Source organism: Tinamus guttatus, unplaced genomic scaffold, assembly GCF_059628265.1.
Source record: "Tinamus guttatus ecotype Peru unplaced genomic scaffold, ASM5962826v1 Tinamus_guttatus_pri_ptg000847l, whole genome shotgun sequence".
Lineage (NCBI taxonomy): Eukaryota > Metazoa > Chordata > Aves > Tinamiformes > Tinamidae > Tinamus > Tinamus guttatus.
The window spans coordinates 51,216-69,319 of record NW_028289381.1 but is presented as its reverse complement, the minus strand read 5'-3'; the positions used below and the strand labels follow the sequence as shown (position 1 = coordinate 69,319).

At 43.9% G+C, this 18,104-nt stretch overlaps 1 protein-coding gene across 1 annotated transcript; it reads left to right on the top strand.

Moving 5' to 3' along the window:
- Window positions 1–4,705: 4,705 nt before the first annotated feature.
- LOC104580205 (SET-binding protein) lies at window positions 4,706–11,248 on the top strand. Its single transcript, XM_010227664.2, has 3 exons — window positions 4,706–4,885; window positions 6,891–10,353; window positions 11,169–11,248. The coding sequence occupies exons 1-3, from the start codon at window positions 4,706–4,708 to the stop codon at window positions 11,246–11,248; spliced, it is 3,723 nt and encodes a 1,240-aa protein (XP_010225966.2).
- The last annotated feature ends 6,856 nt before the right edge of the window (window positions 11,249–18,104 follow it).

The following is an 18,104-nucleotide window of genomic DNA, read 5'->3' as shown; positions in this document are numbered from 1 at the left end:
GCTTCATATGGAGCTCTCAAAAAAGCTATGTTTGTTTAAACAGTTGATAAAGAAAATATGCTCCAGGATGGGTCTATCCCATTGCTAAAGGAGTGAATCAACTCCCAGTTCCAAGCTAGACTCCTGCCTTTGGGCAGTCACTGCAGCCTACTCGGATAAAATCCTGTGCCCATGCACTTGGAAAATGGAAGCAGCTGAAAACCAGCAGAAAATTGACACAGCCTGTAAATTGTCCTGTTTAAAGCCTAGAGTGAAATTAATTTGCAATAACTGTGGAACTTGTGAAGTGCTTAGACGGTCATGATGCCTTATCAAGAACGCATGAATAAAATACAATTTGCAGACACATGAGCATCTTTGGACCCTTACATACTCTGTGCCTTGCTATGTCTTTTATTTAAAGATAAGTGTTTTAGATAATTAGCTGCCAAACAATTACATTGCGAAATGCAAAAAAAAATCTGCAACATCACCCGTTTCATCAACAATCTTACTTATTTTTCTCGACTGTACCCATGATACAAATAGTGATGTGCAAGAAATCACAAGAAATAACAAGTCCAACATTTCCCCCAAACTTCAGCATCTCTCTGCTGACGTTAATACACGAGGGGAGACAGAGCTATGTGGCAAAAGGAGCATAAATCCGGAAAGATCCCCAGCAGCTCCAGCGAAGATCCTCCTGATTTACGCAGGCTTACGAGTGCACATGTGGTGTTTGTGTTTGGGGAGCAGACACAAACAGGTGATGCTTTGCTTTTAATTAACCCACTCCCAGCCCATGCTGTGCTGTGCTCTCGAGGGCTACCCTGCAGCTTTCCGTTAATTCCTGCCGCTCTTCTGATTTCCAGGGAACGAGCTGAGCTCCTAGGAAGGCAGCGTCTCTTGGGCTTTACGCGATTGAAAGCTTAGGGATTTGGGGAAGTGAGGAGTTCTGGGAGCAATACATTTTGACAAAACTGCTCTGAAAAATCCCCCTTCTTTGGGATGATAACCATGAATTTTGTCTTAGTGCCTGTTGACATGTTATTTTGGATCTGTTTTAATTGGAATTAAGCCCCTCTGATGGCTTTGCAGTAGCTCTGGTAGGGTCTGGTCTCTCACAAGATGCTACTTGCCATCCCAGCAAGTGCTATACGCCAGTTCATGTTCCCCTTGTCGGAGCCACTGAGGACCTAATGAGCTTCCTGAAACCATTACAGCCACCTGCTGTGATGGGCTGGCCTGACTGGATGGCATATCCCCTCCTACAAATGAACCGCATCTCATTTCTTCAACTGATCAACCCTTCAAGCCATCAGGCCAGAGATAAGTTGACTCCAAGTGAACTTGGAGTCCCTTCTGCTTGACATCTTTTGTTTGCGAAGTAATGCAGATTCAGTGCACTCACCAAGCTACATGGAAATACTTCCAACCTCTAGCTCTGCTGACGGGCTTCAAGTGAGCAATTTTCTGCCATCCCATTGGGACACAAGACAAAATGCTCAGTTTCAATTTTGAGCAAAGGTATGATCTGAGCCAGGATTATTTATTCATGTGTTGGAGCTGAAAGATCTCAGTTTTCTCTTCCTCTCTAAGGGTTTTCTCCTCCAGTAACATGTTTTCACACATGTCTAGGAAGCAGAGACTGAAGAGAAAGCTTTTCAAGAGGAACAAATTGCCTGGAGTTTTTCCAGTTTTTAGGAGTTCCACGTGAAGCATCCATGCAGAGTCTGCGTTTTCAGAAGCCAGGTGCCCATTGCATTTTCCACCTAACTTCAGAGCACCCAGATCTATTCCCTCCCTTCTGAAAAATGTCTGACCTTTTGCTAAGCACCATAAGCCCATTTTCAGCACTGTCCAGGGCACTCCTGAGTATAGGCCTACGTTAATGCAGGTAATGCAGTTAATTCTGGTATGAATTTAGCCTGGGCTTTGCTCTGAGCTGCCTGGATGGAATGAAGGTCCAATTTGCGTGAAGTATATCTGGTTTAGCAGAGTGCTGTGCCTGAGCTAATATCCTTCCTCACATGGCTTATTGGCTTGGAAACAGCATCTTGCAACCAGCATCCAGCCAAGCCAGGCAAAGTGGTGCAAACATCCGCGTACCTCCAAGCAGCCACAGCTTCACCCCATTGATTTCCAATGAGATATTAGCTCCTGGCTGCCAAAATTGCTTCCAAAAGCAGGTTAGAAGCTCCAGGACCCCAGAGAGGTTTTGCACAATGTTCTGTGCAGCTTTGCTCTCGCCAGAGAGGCCAGGGTGGCCTTGAGATAAAAGCAGACATTTCCTGAGTCTCTGATTCTAAGTGACATGATTCGTTTAGGAAAGCCTTTCCCCTTTCCCTTTCTTTCTTTTTCTTTCTATTCCCAGCCCGTGAAGGCGATAACGAAGGACGGTATGTCTCCAGAGCACGCTCTGATGTGTCACTGCCGATGCCTATCCCCACAGACGCTCCCAATGTTATTAATTTTTAAAACAAACTTGCTAATTGAGGTTCTGACAGGAAACAAGGAGACTATGTACTAATTAACCCACAGAAAAAATCAATGATGTACCTTTTTCAAGTTTCAGGGTGATTAGAATATGCAAATGGAGAGCACAATCGTGCAGATGTTTTAAAATCACAGCAGACAGCAATTAGTGACATGGGAACCAGCTGCATATCTCTCCCGATAAGCCTCTTAATAGGGAATTACACTTGAGGAACCATTACACAAATGGATTTGCAAATGATTTAAAGAGGGGGCATTGCAGTGTTAACTTTGATTTGCAAGCCAGATTCCTGACAAGCTGTGTACACTTTACCTCTGGAAGAAGATACATTTGGAGCAGGATGGTGCTGTGCTCTGTAAGTGAGTGGGTTTTTGCCAGGTTTTGGGCTTCTGTGTGTGTGTGTGTGTGTGTGTTTTATAAATTATATTCATTTTAATGCATTTTTTTCATAACTCCCCCCCCCCTTTTTTTTTGTCTGATTGCTGACATCTTTTCTCTGGTTTTTGCTTGGGGACTGGAGGCTGCGTCTGAATGCAGAATGGCCCTTGACAAGGGAATGATCAGGCTGGGCACAAGAGCAAACACTTGTGTGCAAAGCGGCCCTGCAGGTTGTATTTGGCTGCTGGATGCTGCTCACAGAGGAGGGTGCTACTCATCATGACATGGTCTCATCCTCCCTTTTGCTGGGAATCTGTGTAGCTTCTGTATTGGAGCAGGTCTGCAAAGGCATATGCAACCCCATGAGCCACATCCTTTTCTCTCTTGCTGATGCACTTCAATAGCCTGTATGTGGGATGTATCCCAATCACAGGTCCACCCAGCACTGCCAAACCTGAACACTAATACAGGTTTTTGCATTAAAATCATCACAGCAATAGGAAGAGTATTCAAGCTTTATTTCTGTAGCCTTTTCCTAGGCTGGTACATGTTGCTCAAACTTCTTCACAGTTGCAAGAGCTCTTAAGTTGTTGTTGTTTGTTGTTTTTTTGGTTTGTTGGTTTCTTTCAGAGGAGCTATGGGATTGCTGCCTAATAAGCATGTCCAGTAACCTGAATGTCAAGAGAGATATTAGCCAAGTTTCATGAGATGTGATAAAAGCATAAGGGTTAAGTTGGGCTTTTAAATCTCTCTCTTAAAAAAGAAGAGGGTACAGATGCCTGTTCCAGAATAGCTGAAGAGCATCTCCTGCAAGGAAAGGTCAAACTACAAACAGAGCCAGGCACTGAAGGCTGAAGCATTTTTAAAGTCTCACAAAGTAAATACAGGTAGACCTTTTCCCCAGAAAAAGCCTCCTCATGGTGCCTGTCTCAGCCATGCTGGGATAGTAGCTCAGTGCAAATCAACACTGGAGAGCAGCTCTGCGGAGAAAGACCTGGGTGTCATGGTGGATGACAAGTTGACCATGAGGCAGCAGTGTGCCCTCGTGGCCAAGAAGGCCAATGGAATCCTGGGCTGCATTAAGAAGAGCGTCTCCAGCAGGTCGAGGGAGGTGATCCTGCCCCTCTACTCAGCCCTGGTGAGGCCGCATCTGGAGTATTGTGTCCAGTTCTGGGCTCCACAGTACAAGAGGGATGTGGAGCTGCTGGAGAGAGTCCAGCGCAGGGCCACAAGGATGATCAGGGGCCTGGAACATCTGCCCTATGAGGAGAGGCTGAGGGAGCTGGGCCTGTTCAGCCTGGAGAAGAGAAGGCTGAGAGGGGATCTAATCAGTGTCTATAAGTACCTCAAGGGAGGGAGTGCAGAGGACGGTGATGGTCTCTTTTCAGTGGTGGCCACTGATAGGACTAGAGGAAATGGCCGGAAACTGAAACACCAAAAATTCCATAGGAACTTAAGGAAAAATTTCTTGACAGTGAGGGTGACAGAGCACTGGAACAGGCTGCCCAGAGAGGTTGTGGAGTCTCCTTCTCTGGAGATCTTCAAAACCCGCTTGGATGCAGTCCTGTGCCACGTGCTCTAGGTGACCCTGCGTATGCAGGGGGGTTGGACTAGATGATCTCTAGAGGTCCCTTCCAACCCTAAGCATTCTATGATTCTATGATTCTATGAACACACTGCAGCTCTGAGCAATGGGCTGTTCAGGGAATTAAGATGCAGCCATCAGTAGGGCTTGGAAGAGCTTGGCCAGCTCAAGCAGGGGGCTTAGACTGGTTTTATATATATATTTTTAAAGCTCTCAGCTCTTGATCTCAGAACCTTTGCCTTGTGATGCTTGCCCAAGTTGGCGCCATGGATGACCCAGGCCTGTCTTACTCGTGGGTTATACAATGGGCCTTGCGGTGGCCTGTGGTGTTACAGCAATGCCAAGGTTATCATCAGGGATCTGCTGCATCATCACTTGATAGCATGCAGCACAAGGAAATGAGGCCGGAGGAGCTAAGCAATATTAGCAGTATTCATCTCCCATATGTAACTGTCTGCAAGCTCTTATTAACTGCCTTTAAATATAGATCGGAGATGATTGCTGCTCTTAAACTAGAGCAGTGTGCATGCAGCAGCGATGGAAGGAGCGGAGTGTTGCCAGCACGTGATGTTTTCTCTCGCCGCTGGGACCCTCTCTGTTTTCAAAAGGGGTTTTTGGGTCATTTAGTTTTACAGCTTGGCATTTGGGGAGGAAGTCGAGTGTGAAGAGTTGCTGGGATTGCAAATCCCTGCACAAGCAGGCTGGTCCCATGTTGATGCAGGACCAGAGGAGACCTCAGATATTTTCGAGACAGAAATCCTGGTGGCTGGGGAATATGATGTTTCATTTAAAAATAAAATAAACAATAAAGTAAAAAAAGTGAGGCAGCTAGTGAGGAAGGTGGTAGCACGGGCACTGACCCTACTGCGTGTGCCACATGGTGGCTCCAGTGTAGGAGGTCACTCCTGGAAGGAGGAACTGATTCATTCTCCAAGGTCTGTTTATGCTTTCAACTCTTTTCTCAGGCTGAGAGGAGGAGGAAAAAAAAGCCGGGGGCAGGGGGGTGGGTGTCACGAGCCCATGAAATCTACAGTCCTACCACATCTGCATGCTTTCATTTTCTCACTTCACAATTCCTGGAAATCTCTGCTTTCCCTGAGCGTAGCTGGTCCATATGCCTGACAGCTGAGCTATCCGCAGGATTTAAGAGTCCCAGGTCGCTCCTCAGACAATGGACCAGAACAGCTTCCTCCTTGCAGTGTATTCCAGAAAGGCTCCGTGCCTGATTTTATATTCACAGTAAGGATGGATCATCATCAAGTTTGCCAATAACACGTGTATTTACTGGTCGCTAAATAATACACTGTGGGCTCAGGTGTGGTTAACACCTTTCAGCTCACTCTGAAGTTATTGGGATGCAAGGAAGCCTTCCTTCCCGGAGACCCAGAGCTCAACATCCTTGTTCCTTCCTGGGTTGCACGTTTATTTTGAGGAACTCGTTGTTTATTTGGTGTTCAGAATAGTGTAATTGCAATAATAGTTTATGGGGAACAGTTGTTTGTGATGTACATGCATGTATGAAATAAGTTTCACAGTTTTATCCAGATTAAAAAATAGTAATATAACAGGGAAAACAAATGGATAAAGAGGTCAGTTAGTGAAAGTAAAATGGGTTTGTTCAGCTTTAAGAAAAGATTGCAGCAATAATAAACATTAATTTCGCCATCTGAAGGAGGGCCACCAAGAGAAAGTACTTTCTTTTGCTCTGAAATAGTTTTCAGCGTAATTTTGCCTGTTCTGTAACCCCTGTGGTTTGAGGGGCTGCTAGAAATAGTGTTGAAAATATCTCTTATTGACATTGCAAATAGCAGATTATTAAAATGGGAAGCGAGTAATGCAAATCTCAAGCCTGCCAAGTTTGCCTTACACACTTGACACTATGCATATGATTTTCAGACTAACTTTGCGGGGATGACTCCTGTGTGGGAATTTAAGCAAATAAATCTTCGCAGATTCAGGCTTTGTAGGCAAATGAACCTGTGGGTTTCCTTCTTGTTTGTTATCACTTCCTAGATAAGTTTATGGTTTTTGTTGCTTAGAACAATGAGCTTAAATCTTCCATTTTTGAGCTGCCCAATGCATTGAGTCCTGGGAGGGATTATTTTTAAGGAAAAGAGGATTTCTCACCAGGAGGTTGGTTTGCAGCATTCATCCATTGAAAGGAATATTTTACTTGTGTTTTAAATTAAAAATCAGTAGAGTATGTTTCCTTAGCATTTATGGAAATATTTCCATTGTTTTAGAATGGGAAAACAGAAGTTGTTTACAATACATAAATCTAAATGTAAATTTGACTCCAGTATAAGAAGACTTTATAAAGACTCCTAACCTTTAAGAGGACATTACTTAGGAAAAGTTGTTGTTCCCTGGACAAAAAGAGTTGTAATTAGCAATTATGATTGGACCAATAAACTAACTTTTTTCCTTTTTTCCTTTTCTTTTCCCTTTCAGGTTTATGACAGGCCACAAAAACATACTGCTCTGCACTATGATCCAAGTCTACAACAAGACTTCACTGGTGACACCTTAAAATCAAAGCACCAGCAGAAAAGCAGTAACCAGCACCATCTTGACTGGTCGGCAAGCTCTGATACTGGATCCACTTCTCAAAATTGTTTCATCAACACAGAATGCAGTCAAGAAGCTGTTAATGCCAAGGTCCCCGCTCCGGAGCCAGTTGTCTCTTACAACAAATCTCAAGTAAAGAAGTCCTGTGCTGGAAGCATGTGGGGACAGCTCTCGGCCAGCAGTAAAGAGCTTGCCATGTGCAGCGCAGTCCCGTCACCCAACAATATTGGTGCAGCCTCCCAACCTAGCAATGCTTCTGAGTGCAACGGGCTTTTGCCTGTCATTGATCTGGAGGGAGGTGTGCAGCTGGAGATGCCTGATCAGCCCATGGGGACTAGCAAGAAGTTGTCCAGCAAAAAAGACTTGCTAAGTCAAACCATCCAAACCACAGACATCGAATGGGTGAAGAGCACTCAGAAAGCATATGAAAGCAAAAGCCATGACAGCATGGATGGGAAAAAGGAGTCTTACTCAATGGATGGTGTGTTAGACACATTGCCCACGAAGCAGAATCCCTGTTGTGCTAGCAGTTCTGAAAGTGATACCAGTCACGTACGAATTACTATCCCAATAAAGTCTCCAACAACAGATACATCTGGCCACAAAAGGAAAAAAAGGCAGTGTACGAAATCTTCCATAGAGAAAATGATCCAGGAGAAAAACCTGTCTTCTGGACTTCCTTTGAGCAGTGAAGTAGCAAACAGGACTAGCTTACAATCAGAGGGGAGTAAAAAAGATCTTCGAGCTACAAAGCCAGGGAAAGTAATTGAAAACGAGTCCCCTTTAGTAGCTAGTGAAAGCAGTGTGCTCACTGACAAAGCTTCCCCCAACAGTGCTACTAGGCTCAGAAAATCCGTAGCTGTGACATCCACACTCCTACCTACTGATCTTCCCACCACTAGCAAATTATCTGAGGTCCAGCACCCCAAACTTGCAGCTAAGCGGAGGTGGACCTGCAGCAAACCTAAATCTAGCCTTCGGGAGGCCTCCATGGCAACATTGGAGAAGCTGATGGTGGAGCCTCCTTCAGCCTATCCTATCACGCCATCCAGCCCTCTGTATACCAATACAGACAGTCTTACTGTGATCACACCTGTCAAGAAAAAAAGAGGACGACCAAAGAAACAGCCTTTGCTCACTGTTGAAACCATTCATGAAGGAACCTCCACCAGCCCAGTCAGTCCAATCAATTGTGAATTTCCAGGAACAAAGAAAAGGAAGAGGAGACGGAATCTGGCCAAGTTGGCCCAGATGGTCTCAAGAGAGGACAAGTCCATCAGTGAGCTCAAGTTTCACAAAAAGGTTGGGAAGCTTGAGGTCTTGGATAAGAAGACCATCAAGACCATTAATAAAATGAAGACTCTCAAGAGGAAGACTATTCTCAATCAGATCTTGTCCTCCTGCTCCAGCAACATAGTTCTGAAAGCAAAAGTTCAGTCACCATCTAGTGCTGGGCCAACAACCATTGATGCCAGACTAGGGAAGCAGATCAATGTCAGCAAGAGAGGGACTATCTACATTGGCAAAAAACGGGGCAGAAAGCCCAGAGCAGAACTGCAGCCTCAGCCAGAAGAACCTAAGACAGCCATCAAGCATTCAAGGCCTGTTTCCAGCCAGCCAGAAAACCCAGCAGTGCCTTCCAACCTGCAGTCACTTGTGGCATCATCACCAGCAGCTATTCATCCACTTTCAACACAGCTAGTGGGGACTAATGGCAACCTTAGCCCTGCAAGCACTGAAACAAATTTTTCAGAGTTAAAAACTATGCCAAATCTTCAACCTATCAGTGCTCTTCCTACAAAAGCCCAGAAAGGAATGCACAGTGGAACTTGGAAGCTGTCCCCACCCAGGTTAATGGCTAACTCACCTTCCCACCTCTGTGAAATAGGTTCTCTGAAAGAAGTCACGCTGTCTCCAGTGAGCGAGTCTCACAGTGAGGAAACCATACCAAGTGACAGTGGGATAGGTACAGACAACAATAGCACTTCTGACCAAGCTGAAAAGAGCTCCGAATCCCGCCGGAGATACTCCTTTGATTTCTGTACCCTGGACAATCCAGAGGCTATCCCATCTGACACCAGCACAAAGAACAGGCATGGTCACCAGCAGAAACATCTCATTGTGGATAACTTTCTCTCTCATGAGAGCATTAAAAAGCCAAAGCACAAGAGGAAAAGGAAAAGCCTGCAGAACAGAGATGACCTCCAGTTTCTGGCAGACCTTGAGGAACTCATCAATAAGTTTCAAGTTTTCAGGATTTCCCATAGAAGTTACACATTTTATCATGAGAATCCATATCCCAGCATCTTCAGGATTAATTTTGATCACTACTACCCTGTGCCATTTATTCAGTATGACCCATTGCTCTATCTTCGCAGGACCTCTGACATGAAGTCTAAGAAGAAGCGTGGTAGACCTGCCAAAACCAATGACACCATGACGAAGGTGCCTTTTTTACAAGGGTTCGGTTACCCTATTCCCAGTGGGAGTTACTATGCACCCTATGGAATGCCTTACACATCAATGCCTATGATGAATCTTGGTTACTATGGTCAGTATCCAGCTCCTTTGTACCTGTCTCACACGCTCGGAGCAGCTTCCCCATTTATGAGACCTACTGTGCCCCCACCCCAATTCCGTGCAAGCTCTCATATGAAGATGTCCACCACTGCCAAGCATAAAGCAAAACATGGAGTGCATCTGCAAACACCTGTGGGAATGGGCCTTGGAGACATTCAATCCTCTCTGGCCCCTCCAAAGGTTGGAGGGACAAGCCTTTCAAGTGGCCGACTTCACAAAAGGAAACACAAACATAAGCACAAGCATAAGGATGAGCGGATATTGGGGACGCATGAAGATCTGAGTGGTCTCTTTGCTAGCAAGTCCACTGGCTTCTCCAGCCATGTGATCAATGAAAGGCTAAGCGGCTCGGATAAAGACCTCTCCTTGTTCAATGAGAAAAGCAAGCATAAGGAGAAACAGAAGCACCAGCATTGTGAAACTGGACACAAAGGCTCAAAGAGTAACTTTGAAGTGGATACGCTGTCTATGTTATCACTTTCTGATGCCCAGCAGTGGACACAGAGTAAAGATAAAGGTGTCTCAAGCAATGATCCCATTGACTCTTGCACGAAGAGACTCTCTGGTAATATGGAGAGTAATGCAAGGTCAGAGTCCCTGGACATGTTTGGTGAAATGAATTCCTCGAGTGATAAGTGGGACAATGATGCAAGTGGGAGTAAAAGAAGATGCTTTGAAGGGTTTGGAACTTACAGGGAAAAGGATGTTCAGCCTTTCAGGACGAATAGGAAGGATAGAAGCTCTTACGATTCTTCAGCCTCTTCAGGTAGGCTCCTATTTATTCTATTTTGTTTTATTGCACTTTTGTTTTATGCTGAACAAAGATTTGCCATTTTCAGCAGCTCCTTTTCTGCGTCACTCACTTCTCTGGTTTTCTGTAGTGGACTCCCATTTTCTCATCCAAGCTTTGGGGAGACTGTTGAGGTAGTTGACTGTGCATCAAGCCAAAACCTTCAAAAGGCTTTCAGTTTTTACACAGTTTTTTTTTTATATATATTTTTCCTGTCTTTTCTTATTTATCCTAGCTTGTGGCATCTCCTCTAAAAGTCTCTGCATTCTGTTCTGCAACAGAAGCAATTTTAATGCCTGTTGGCAAAGCAAATGTTCCTCTTATTGGAATCAAATCTCTCTGGGCAGAAGTTGTCACCTGGCCTTGGGGAATATGGAGCCACAGTACCGAGCAGAGATTCTCCTCTCTGGTCCATGAAGTGGACAGGAGCTATTTGCTAGTAGCCTGGTCTAGACATGTGGGAAGCTTTGGAGTTGGGTCAGTGTCCCACAATTACTGCGGTGTACTGCTGATCCAGGGGGACCCAGCATGGTGATAGCCCCACTAAATCTATGGAGACCCTGGGTGCAATCCCAGTGTAAATCTGTCACTTCCAGTTGGCAGGTGTCATGTAGAGTAATTATCCTGAGCATTGAGTGGCTGTGAGAAGAGGCTGGTGTCATGGAAACAATAAGCCCTAGCCAACTGATTCTGAAGAGTTTTAGGACTCATGACTTGGAAATATAAGCCGGGGTGATGGGGAGGGAGGAAGCTCCTTTTGGATGTTCAGGACATCTGTTCCTCCCCCACAGAGGAGAGGGCGGAGGAAAAGGAATCTGAATCTGGTCTCGGAGACTGGGTTGTACATTACAGTGGTGAGCTGTCTTCATGATGAGAGACAGGTGTTTTGCTGTAGCATAAATGAATCTAGCTTGGGAGCAAGCCCAGAGCTCCTGCACCATCAGGTATTTATCACAAAGCAAATTTCACACTTCTGGAAAAGGGTGAGCTTTGCTGAACCAGCAGTGAAGGGGATTCTCATATGTTAAGAAAGGGCTTCAAAGAAGCATAATTCATAGCCTCCAAAATGAAAAGGCAGAATCAACTGAGAACACAGAGGGAGCAGAGAATTTATATAACCTGCCAAGGTGATGCCCTTAAGTTTTTTGCTTGTTTGTTTGTTTGTTTTTGTTTTGTTTTGTTTTGACTTGTAGCTGATTGAGATCCATTCCAGCTGCCTACCAAGAGTTTTATATTCAAGGATCACAGCAAAAGAGACAAAAGAGACCTGAAAGAGCATCATGATATCTGCTTAAGCCTATTAAATGCTTACCCAGAGAAGGAGAATTGTCCCATTTGCAAGATTTGACTGAGAAAGAGGTCAGAATAATTCCCCTGTAAATCAAAGGGTGAGAGGACAGGGCAAAGGGAAGTTTTGACTTTACATGGATGTGTTCTTATGCTACCTGGGAGATGGGAAAAGGTGCAAGGAGTCTTCGTAGGGATCTGCAGTGGCTTGTCAGTGCAATCGTGCAGTTGGGTAGGGATCCCCACAGCCTTCTGCTGTGCCATCAAGCCTGACCTAACTTGCCCGTAGGGTAGTGCTAATTTCAGTAGGCTTCAAGATGGCAACATAGAGCAAGCTGTCAAGCAAGGGCAGGACTAGACAGCTCTGAGGGATTTGCTAATGAGTGATCAAGCCTTGGGTCACTGTTTGAAATTTCATCTGTGAGAACAGTGACAGAAAATCAAATAAAAGTGCTGACGTCAGAGTGATGCTGGAGCAGCAGCGAAAGTGTTGCCAGAGACTCATGCAGCACACAGAGGCAGCTTAAATAAAGTGGGAGCAAACCGTGAGGAATTTACCTGGACAATCCTCATTGCAAGCTATATCATAACCAATTTTTGTTGTATCAGTCAGTAATTCTGCTGGTCCTTCTGCATTTTTTTCTATGAATGACATCAAGGCATCTGATCCTAGCACCTGATCAAAGCCTGATGTTATTCGAGTAGCTCTAGAAATAAAGTTGTGAAGGCAATGAGGTAGACTTTGCCAGGCAGTGCCATGGTGTGTGAATCAGCATCATATAGTAGATTAAGCAGGTAACCTCCATGTAGGATGTTGTCATGAGGACCCATGTCAGGGACAGCAGTTACCAAGAGTCATTCCCAGGACTCTTTGCAGTCTCCAAGAAGACCAGGTAGTTTCACTGGAGCTTTCTCAGGGCTCACATTGCTCAAGCTGTAAATCCAACTGCCAATCAGGGTTAGCAGAAAAAGGTCAGCGATCAGGTAGACACCTTTATAGATGCCCCTATTAGTGGTAGCAGCAATGGGTGCAGTACTGGCTTCCTAGCTCAGTGTGCTGGGGCCAGGAGAGCCAGGCTTGTCCTCCTGCTCTGGGAGAAAGCAGACTTTACTAGCTCATGCTGTCAGCACAGCAGCTCTTGTTGCTCCTAAACTAACTCTTCATCTACCCACAAGCTCACTCTACCTTCTGCCCCACTGAAGTGCTTGTTGTCCTTTTCATTAACTTTTAGGAGCCTTTTAGGAGCCTATGGTCCTTCCTCTGCTACAAAGCAGCCATTCTGTGTGATGATGCATCTCCAGATGGCATATTGCAGCTCTGTGTCATTGGCCTTCCCTGCCTCCAATATAGCAATAGTCAGCATTGGTTTTGATGCCAGCTATGATTAGTTGGCATAAGAGCACTTAAGGCAGTTGACACAGCCTTTGAGTTGCTTGGCTTACTTTTTTTTTTTTTTTTTTTTTAAGAAAAAGAAAAGAAAAAGAAAAATTCCCTGGACTGCTCCAGTATCTCTTTGCTGCCTGAAGTCCAGTCTGCACCAATAAAAGCTTGGACTCATCCCAAAATTGGGATGTGCTCAGTTTCAGAACAGTTGGCATGCTAATATTTATTTATCTTCTGTTTTTGTTGTTATTGTTGTTATTTTAAAAAAAGAAAGAAAATCTGGGAGAGCAGCAAGATCAAAAAATAGTTAAACTCCAGATTAGAGCAGATTTCCTGTTTTGCTTCTCAACAAAACCTCAAAACCACTTTGAACATGTTTCCCACCTCAAATGAGGGTGGAGTTGTGTATGCCCCACATGTGCTATTGTCCTTGGGTGCACTTCTTGAGGCCACATCTTCTTTGGCATGGTGGGGCTAACTCCTCTGCTAGGAGGGCAGCCGGTACGTGTGCCTGTGCACGACTGCCCAAAAGAGCATTTTACTCAGCCAAGCCCACTGGAAAACTTTTACATTTACTATTTTGAATAGAACAGGCTGAATAGTAGAGATGTGGCAGGACAGAAACTGGAAGTTTTTAGAAAGAGGACACCTCTGTGAGATGCCAGGCAAATATGGGCTATTGGTAAACTTGATGATCTTACCTATTATTTGATTTGATCTGTGAGATGGCATCTCAGTAAATAAAAGGAGGAGAGAAATGTATTGCTTGGAAATTTATGGTGCTGCTTGATCTCCTGCTAAATGAATTCACTGCAATCTGAAGTAATACATGTGTTCTGCAAACCCAGCACTCTTTGGCTCCTACAGTGCATCATGACATTACTTTAGGTGGTAAGGGAGATCTTGTTTGCGATACAGTGTGCTGCAGCAGATAGTAAAGCAGCTAGATGCCTGGGAACTCTGGATAGAGCTATGGCATTTGGGTGTGTAATACTAAGCAACAATAAGCAGTGCTTAACATTTCCTCCCACACTAGAAGCGTACCCATTAAAACCTTAGCCAAGTCAGCTCAGCAAGTTCTTGCATAAAAGGACAACTGCTAGAACACTAATGGGAGTCACTCTTATGTTAAGGAGTGGGTAGAGCAGGATGTATTAACCCAAACTCTTCTCTTCTGCTAATCAGGAGTCTTGCTGAGATCAAAGAAACCCCTAGCAGATAAAAATGGTAATAAATCAGGCTCAAGTCCAGATTCAGGACTCTCAAGTCTTTTTTTTTCTTTTTTTTTTTTTCCTCTCAAGTCTGTTTCTGAGATTCTGCATAGTTTGAAGATGGTCTAAATCACTTTTACTGACTTCTATGAAGCAATGTAAGTCCTTGGGTAAACAAACTGGAAGTGTCTAAGTGCCGAGGGATGGTTCACTCTGTCTCATCTAAGGTAGCGCCTACATCCCAGAGGCACTGAGTGTGTATATATCTGGACAGTGCATTTTAGACTAAAGAGTGACCTAAGCACATAAGCATATGGTTTTGCATGTGTTCCTGTAGCTGAAAGCTCAAAGGAGCTAGGCATGTAGCTCCTGGCAGTCCATCATGACTCACAAATGGGTGCAGAGCTGCTAATATCTCCCAAGGTGTTGAAAAGGGTCCACATCATTAAGTCATGGTCTGAACCAAACCCATGGGTTTTAGATGATGCTGAGTTAGCACAAAACACCTCAGTGAGGCAAATTTGGGTCATTTTTATACTTTTTTTTTCTTTTCTTTTTTTTCTTTCTTTTTTTTTTTTGGTGGGCCAAATCAGAAAAAAGAGTGTAAGCCTCTGGACTGCTTATTGCTGTATTGCTGGCTGGCTTGTGTTCACACAGCTTAGAGCTGTAGGACTCTATAGAGGAGAGACCAAGCGGTGTACGGTGTTTGAACCTCATCTCCACTGGGCTCCATCTCTGTATAGCCCTGGGATACAATACTTTTTTTTTTTTTCCCCCTCCTCTCTCTCTCCTCTAATACAAATGCTAGAATAGGTGTTTTGCTGCAGCTATCTGCTTTCTAGCATGACCCTCAGGAAGGTTGTGTGTGCTCTGGGAAAGGACATGAGGGGTACCAGGGGGTTGGAGACTTCAGGCTAGAGTTGCACTGAGTAAAGAGCCAGTGTTGCATGGTACTGTCCTCTTAGCCATGGCCAGCTTCCCTCTTGAGTGGGGCAAATGTCTCTCTTCAACAGGGACACCAGCAACCAGCTGACAAGCAGACTGTGGGAGATCTGGATTCCAGCATACAGGAGAGAGACAAGGGAAGAGTCAATTTGGCAGTGCGGAAACACTCTAACGTTTCGGACTGCCAGATAAGTCTGGACTATGAGGAAGAGACAGTTTCCTGGCCTTACTATTCATATTTTTTCTCCAGTGGAGCTCTAAAACATAAGATGTACAAGCAGAAGACCTCCTCTTCCACTGGGCAGCCTCATCCTCTGATTCACTGTGAATCATGAAGCCTACTTAAAATACGGATGGTATTGATATATTTACCCTGGTTAAAATGTTCTGGGGAAAAGACATTACTTCTCACTTCAAGAATGCTGGCCAAAGTGCTGGCAGCTCCCTCTCTCTTTTCTATTTCTCAGTATTACCCTTCTATAATGAAGTCCTCAGCCAGTTTTTATGCAAGATGTGCCAGAAAGTAGCTGGAGATGTATGATTTGCAGAAGACCTAATTATTCCCTTGAGACAGTGATAGCTAGCACAGGCATTCATCCAAAGCACTTGAAACATTAGTCCCTTAGCGTTTGGTCTTCTGATTGATGTTAATTATAGCAATGCACTTTCAGTGGTGGGCAAGACACCCAAGAGAAGATGTTAGTATCCCAGAAGTCCTTCTGTGTACTTAGTATCATATTAACACACAAAAATCTTTGGAGTTAAGTCCCATGGTAGGTCACTCCATCAAAATAGCTCTTTAGGTTGCTAGTCAGGCTTAGTTTTCTCTATATGTAAATTCCTTAATGACAAATGCTATAAACTTATTAGGTAAGCACCTACCCTTCAACAGTGTGTGAAACACTGGCTAATGCTACGGGGGAAAGACAGAAGAGAAGGAGAATCTTCCTTCATGACCCAACAGTACAACTCCCAGTGATCCCACTAAAAACCCAAAGGATTTAGGTTTTTAGGGGCTGCTGTTCAGTAGGAGAAGGTGGCCTCAAGAGGAGGTGGCTAGATGGTCATCTGGTTCACAACAGATTTCCTGCAGCAGAGCAGATCTTCACATCTTTTAATGTGTGTAACATGGTATAGGCAGCTTCTGTTGCTCCTGAGAGTGCACCAGAGAGATCCATCTGGCCTCCCCATGCATGCTGGTATTCGATCACTTTAATAGCTATTGACCCTTAATTGTTTTTCCAACCATTACCAGAACTGGAAAGCATCATCCATTCTGTTATCAACCTTAAGTCTTAGGCCCTCATCAAAGATAAAATTTACTTTTGTCCTTGCAGGAAGTACATGATTTTAGGGATAGGACATGCTTTGAAGGCCAAGTAAATTTTGCCAATGTAAATTGTCCAGGGGTCAGTTGTGTTTCGCGTAAATTGGACACTGACACAAAGTTCAAACGAAAGTAAATCTCACAAAACTGCATTTCTCGGTGAGGCTTGACAAGCCATTTGGAGTTGTGCTCACTCTACCTATGCTGTAAAGTACTAAATATTACCCTTAAGTTGTACACCTAAGTGTTTTTCAGTGGTAAATCTTAGACCATTTTTACAAGGGAGGTCAGGATTTTCACCCTCATTTTATGGGTGAATAGACCAAGGTGTGGGGAGGTCTAATGCCAGAATATCGGTGTCAGAGCAAGAGATAGCTAATTGCAACTGACTTTAATGCATCATTGTGCATGAGTGTCAGTAGTTCTTACTATGGTGTCAACTGCAAAGTTATAAATACCAAAGGCAAAAATAGAGCAGTGCTTACCTCATCTCTGCAGATAGGGTTGTGCTCTCCAACCTGGCTGAAGAGGGACAGCTTCCTGGGTGGCTACATCCAGACTCAGTAGAAATCATTTTTTAGGACATTTTTTTTCTTCCCATTTACCTCAAGCCAGTAGTGATGCTTATTTTAACACAATTCTCAAGCCAATTTATTTTTACATCTTATCATTGTGATATCTGTAATTCTTGCCTTGTTCCAAACAAGTAAAGACATTTCAATGGGAACATGAAATTCACTGGAAGAATTATTACTGCCTCACAAATACATACTGATAGCCTAAGAAAGCAGGGAGCCGTTATTTCCCATAACTAGAAATACTCCAAATCCATAAAGCATCCTTAATACTTACTTCAAAAGACCAAATCACAAGTTAGGTTACCTTTCAGTAAGAACTTTATAGATTTTCTAGCTTTTAAGTGAGTTCCTTAGGGAGTTGTATTTCATCCAAATGACATTGTTCTCTTGATGACTATCATGCTCCTATGAAAAAAATTGCCAGTGGGGCATAATCTTGGTTTAAGGGGTCCTAGAAGAGAATACAAAATTGAAGAGAGAAAGCGGGAGGAAAAAAAAAGGAAAGAAAAGAAAAGTAGAAGGAGGAAGTTTACAAATTGTGGTTTGTAAAATTCATACAAAAAAAAAACATTTACTGTGAACAAACTAATCAGCCACATGTGTTTTTATAAGCAGGTGTCAACTTGATGTACTGCTCTTCTGTGCTTTATCCAATTATCACATTTCATACAAATGCAATAGTTGCAGCACTGGATCTACAAAGTCCAGTGTCCAACGAGAAGAATGAGGCAGAGAAGGCATGTATGTGTGAAAAGAAGCCAGCACAATGTGTCTGGGGAAGGATATTTCAGATAAATCCTGCTGCAGGAAGCAAAAGTTGAAATGTGACCAGCCTTTTAGGAACAAAACCATTAAAGATGAGAGTCCTTATGGAAACCGTCTCCAAAGTAAGAGCAATGAGTCATAACATATGAGGTTTAGTGGATAGAAACTGTGAGCAGGACTAAGATTTCAGTAAGGACTCACTGATTTATACCAGGTGAGGACCTACCATA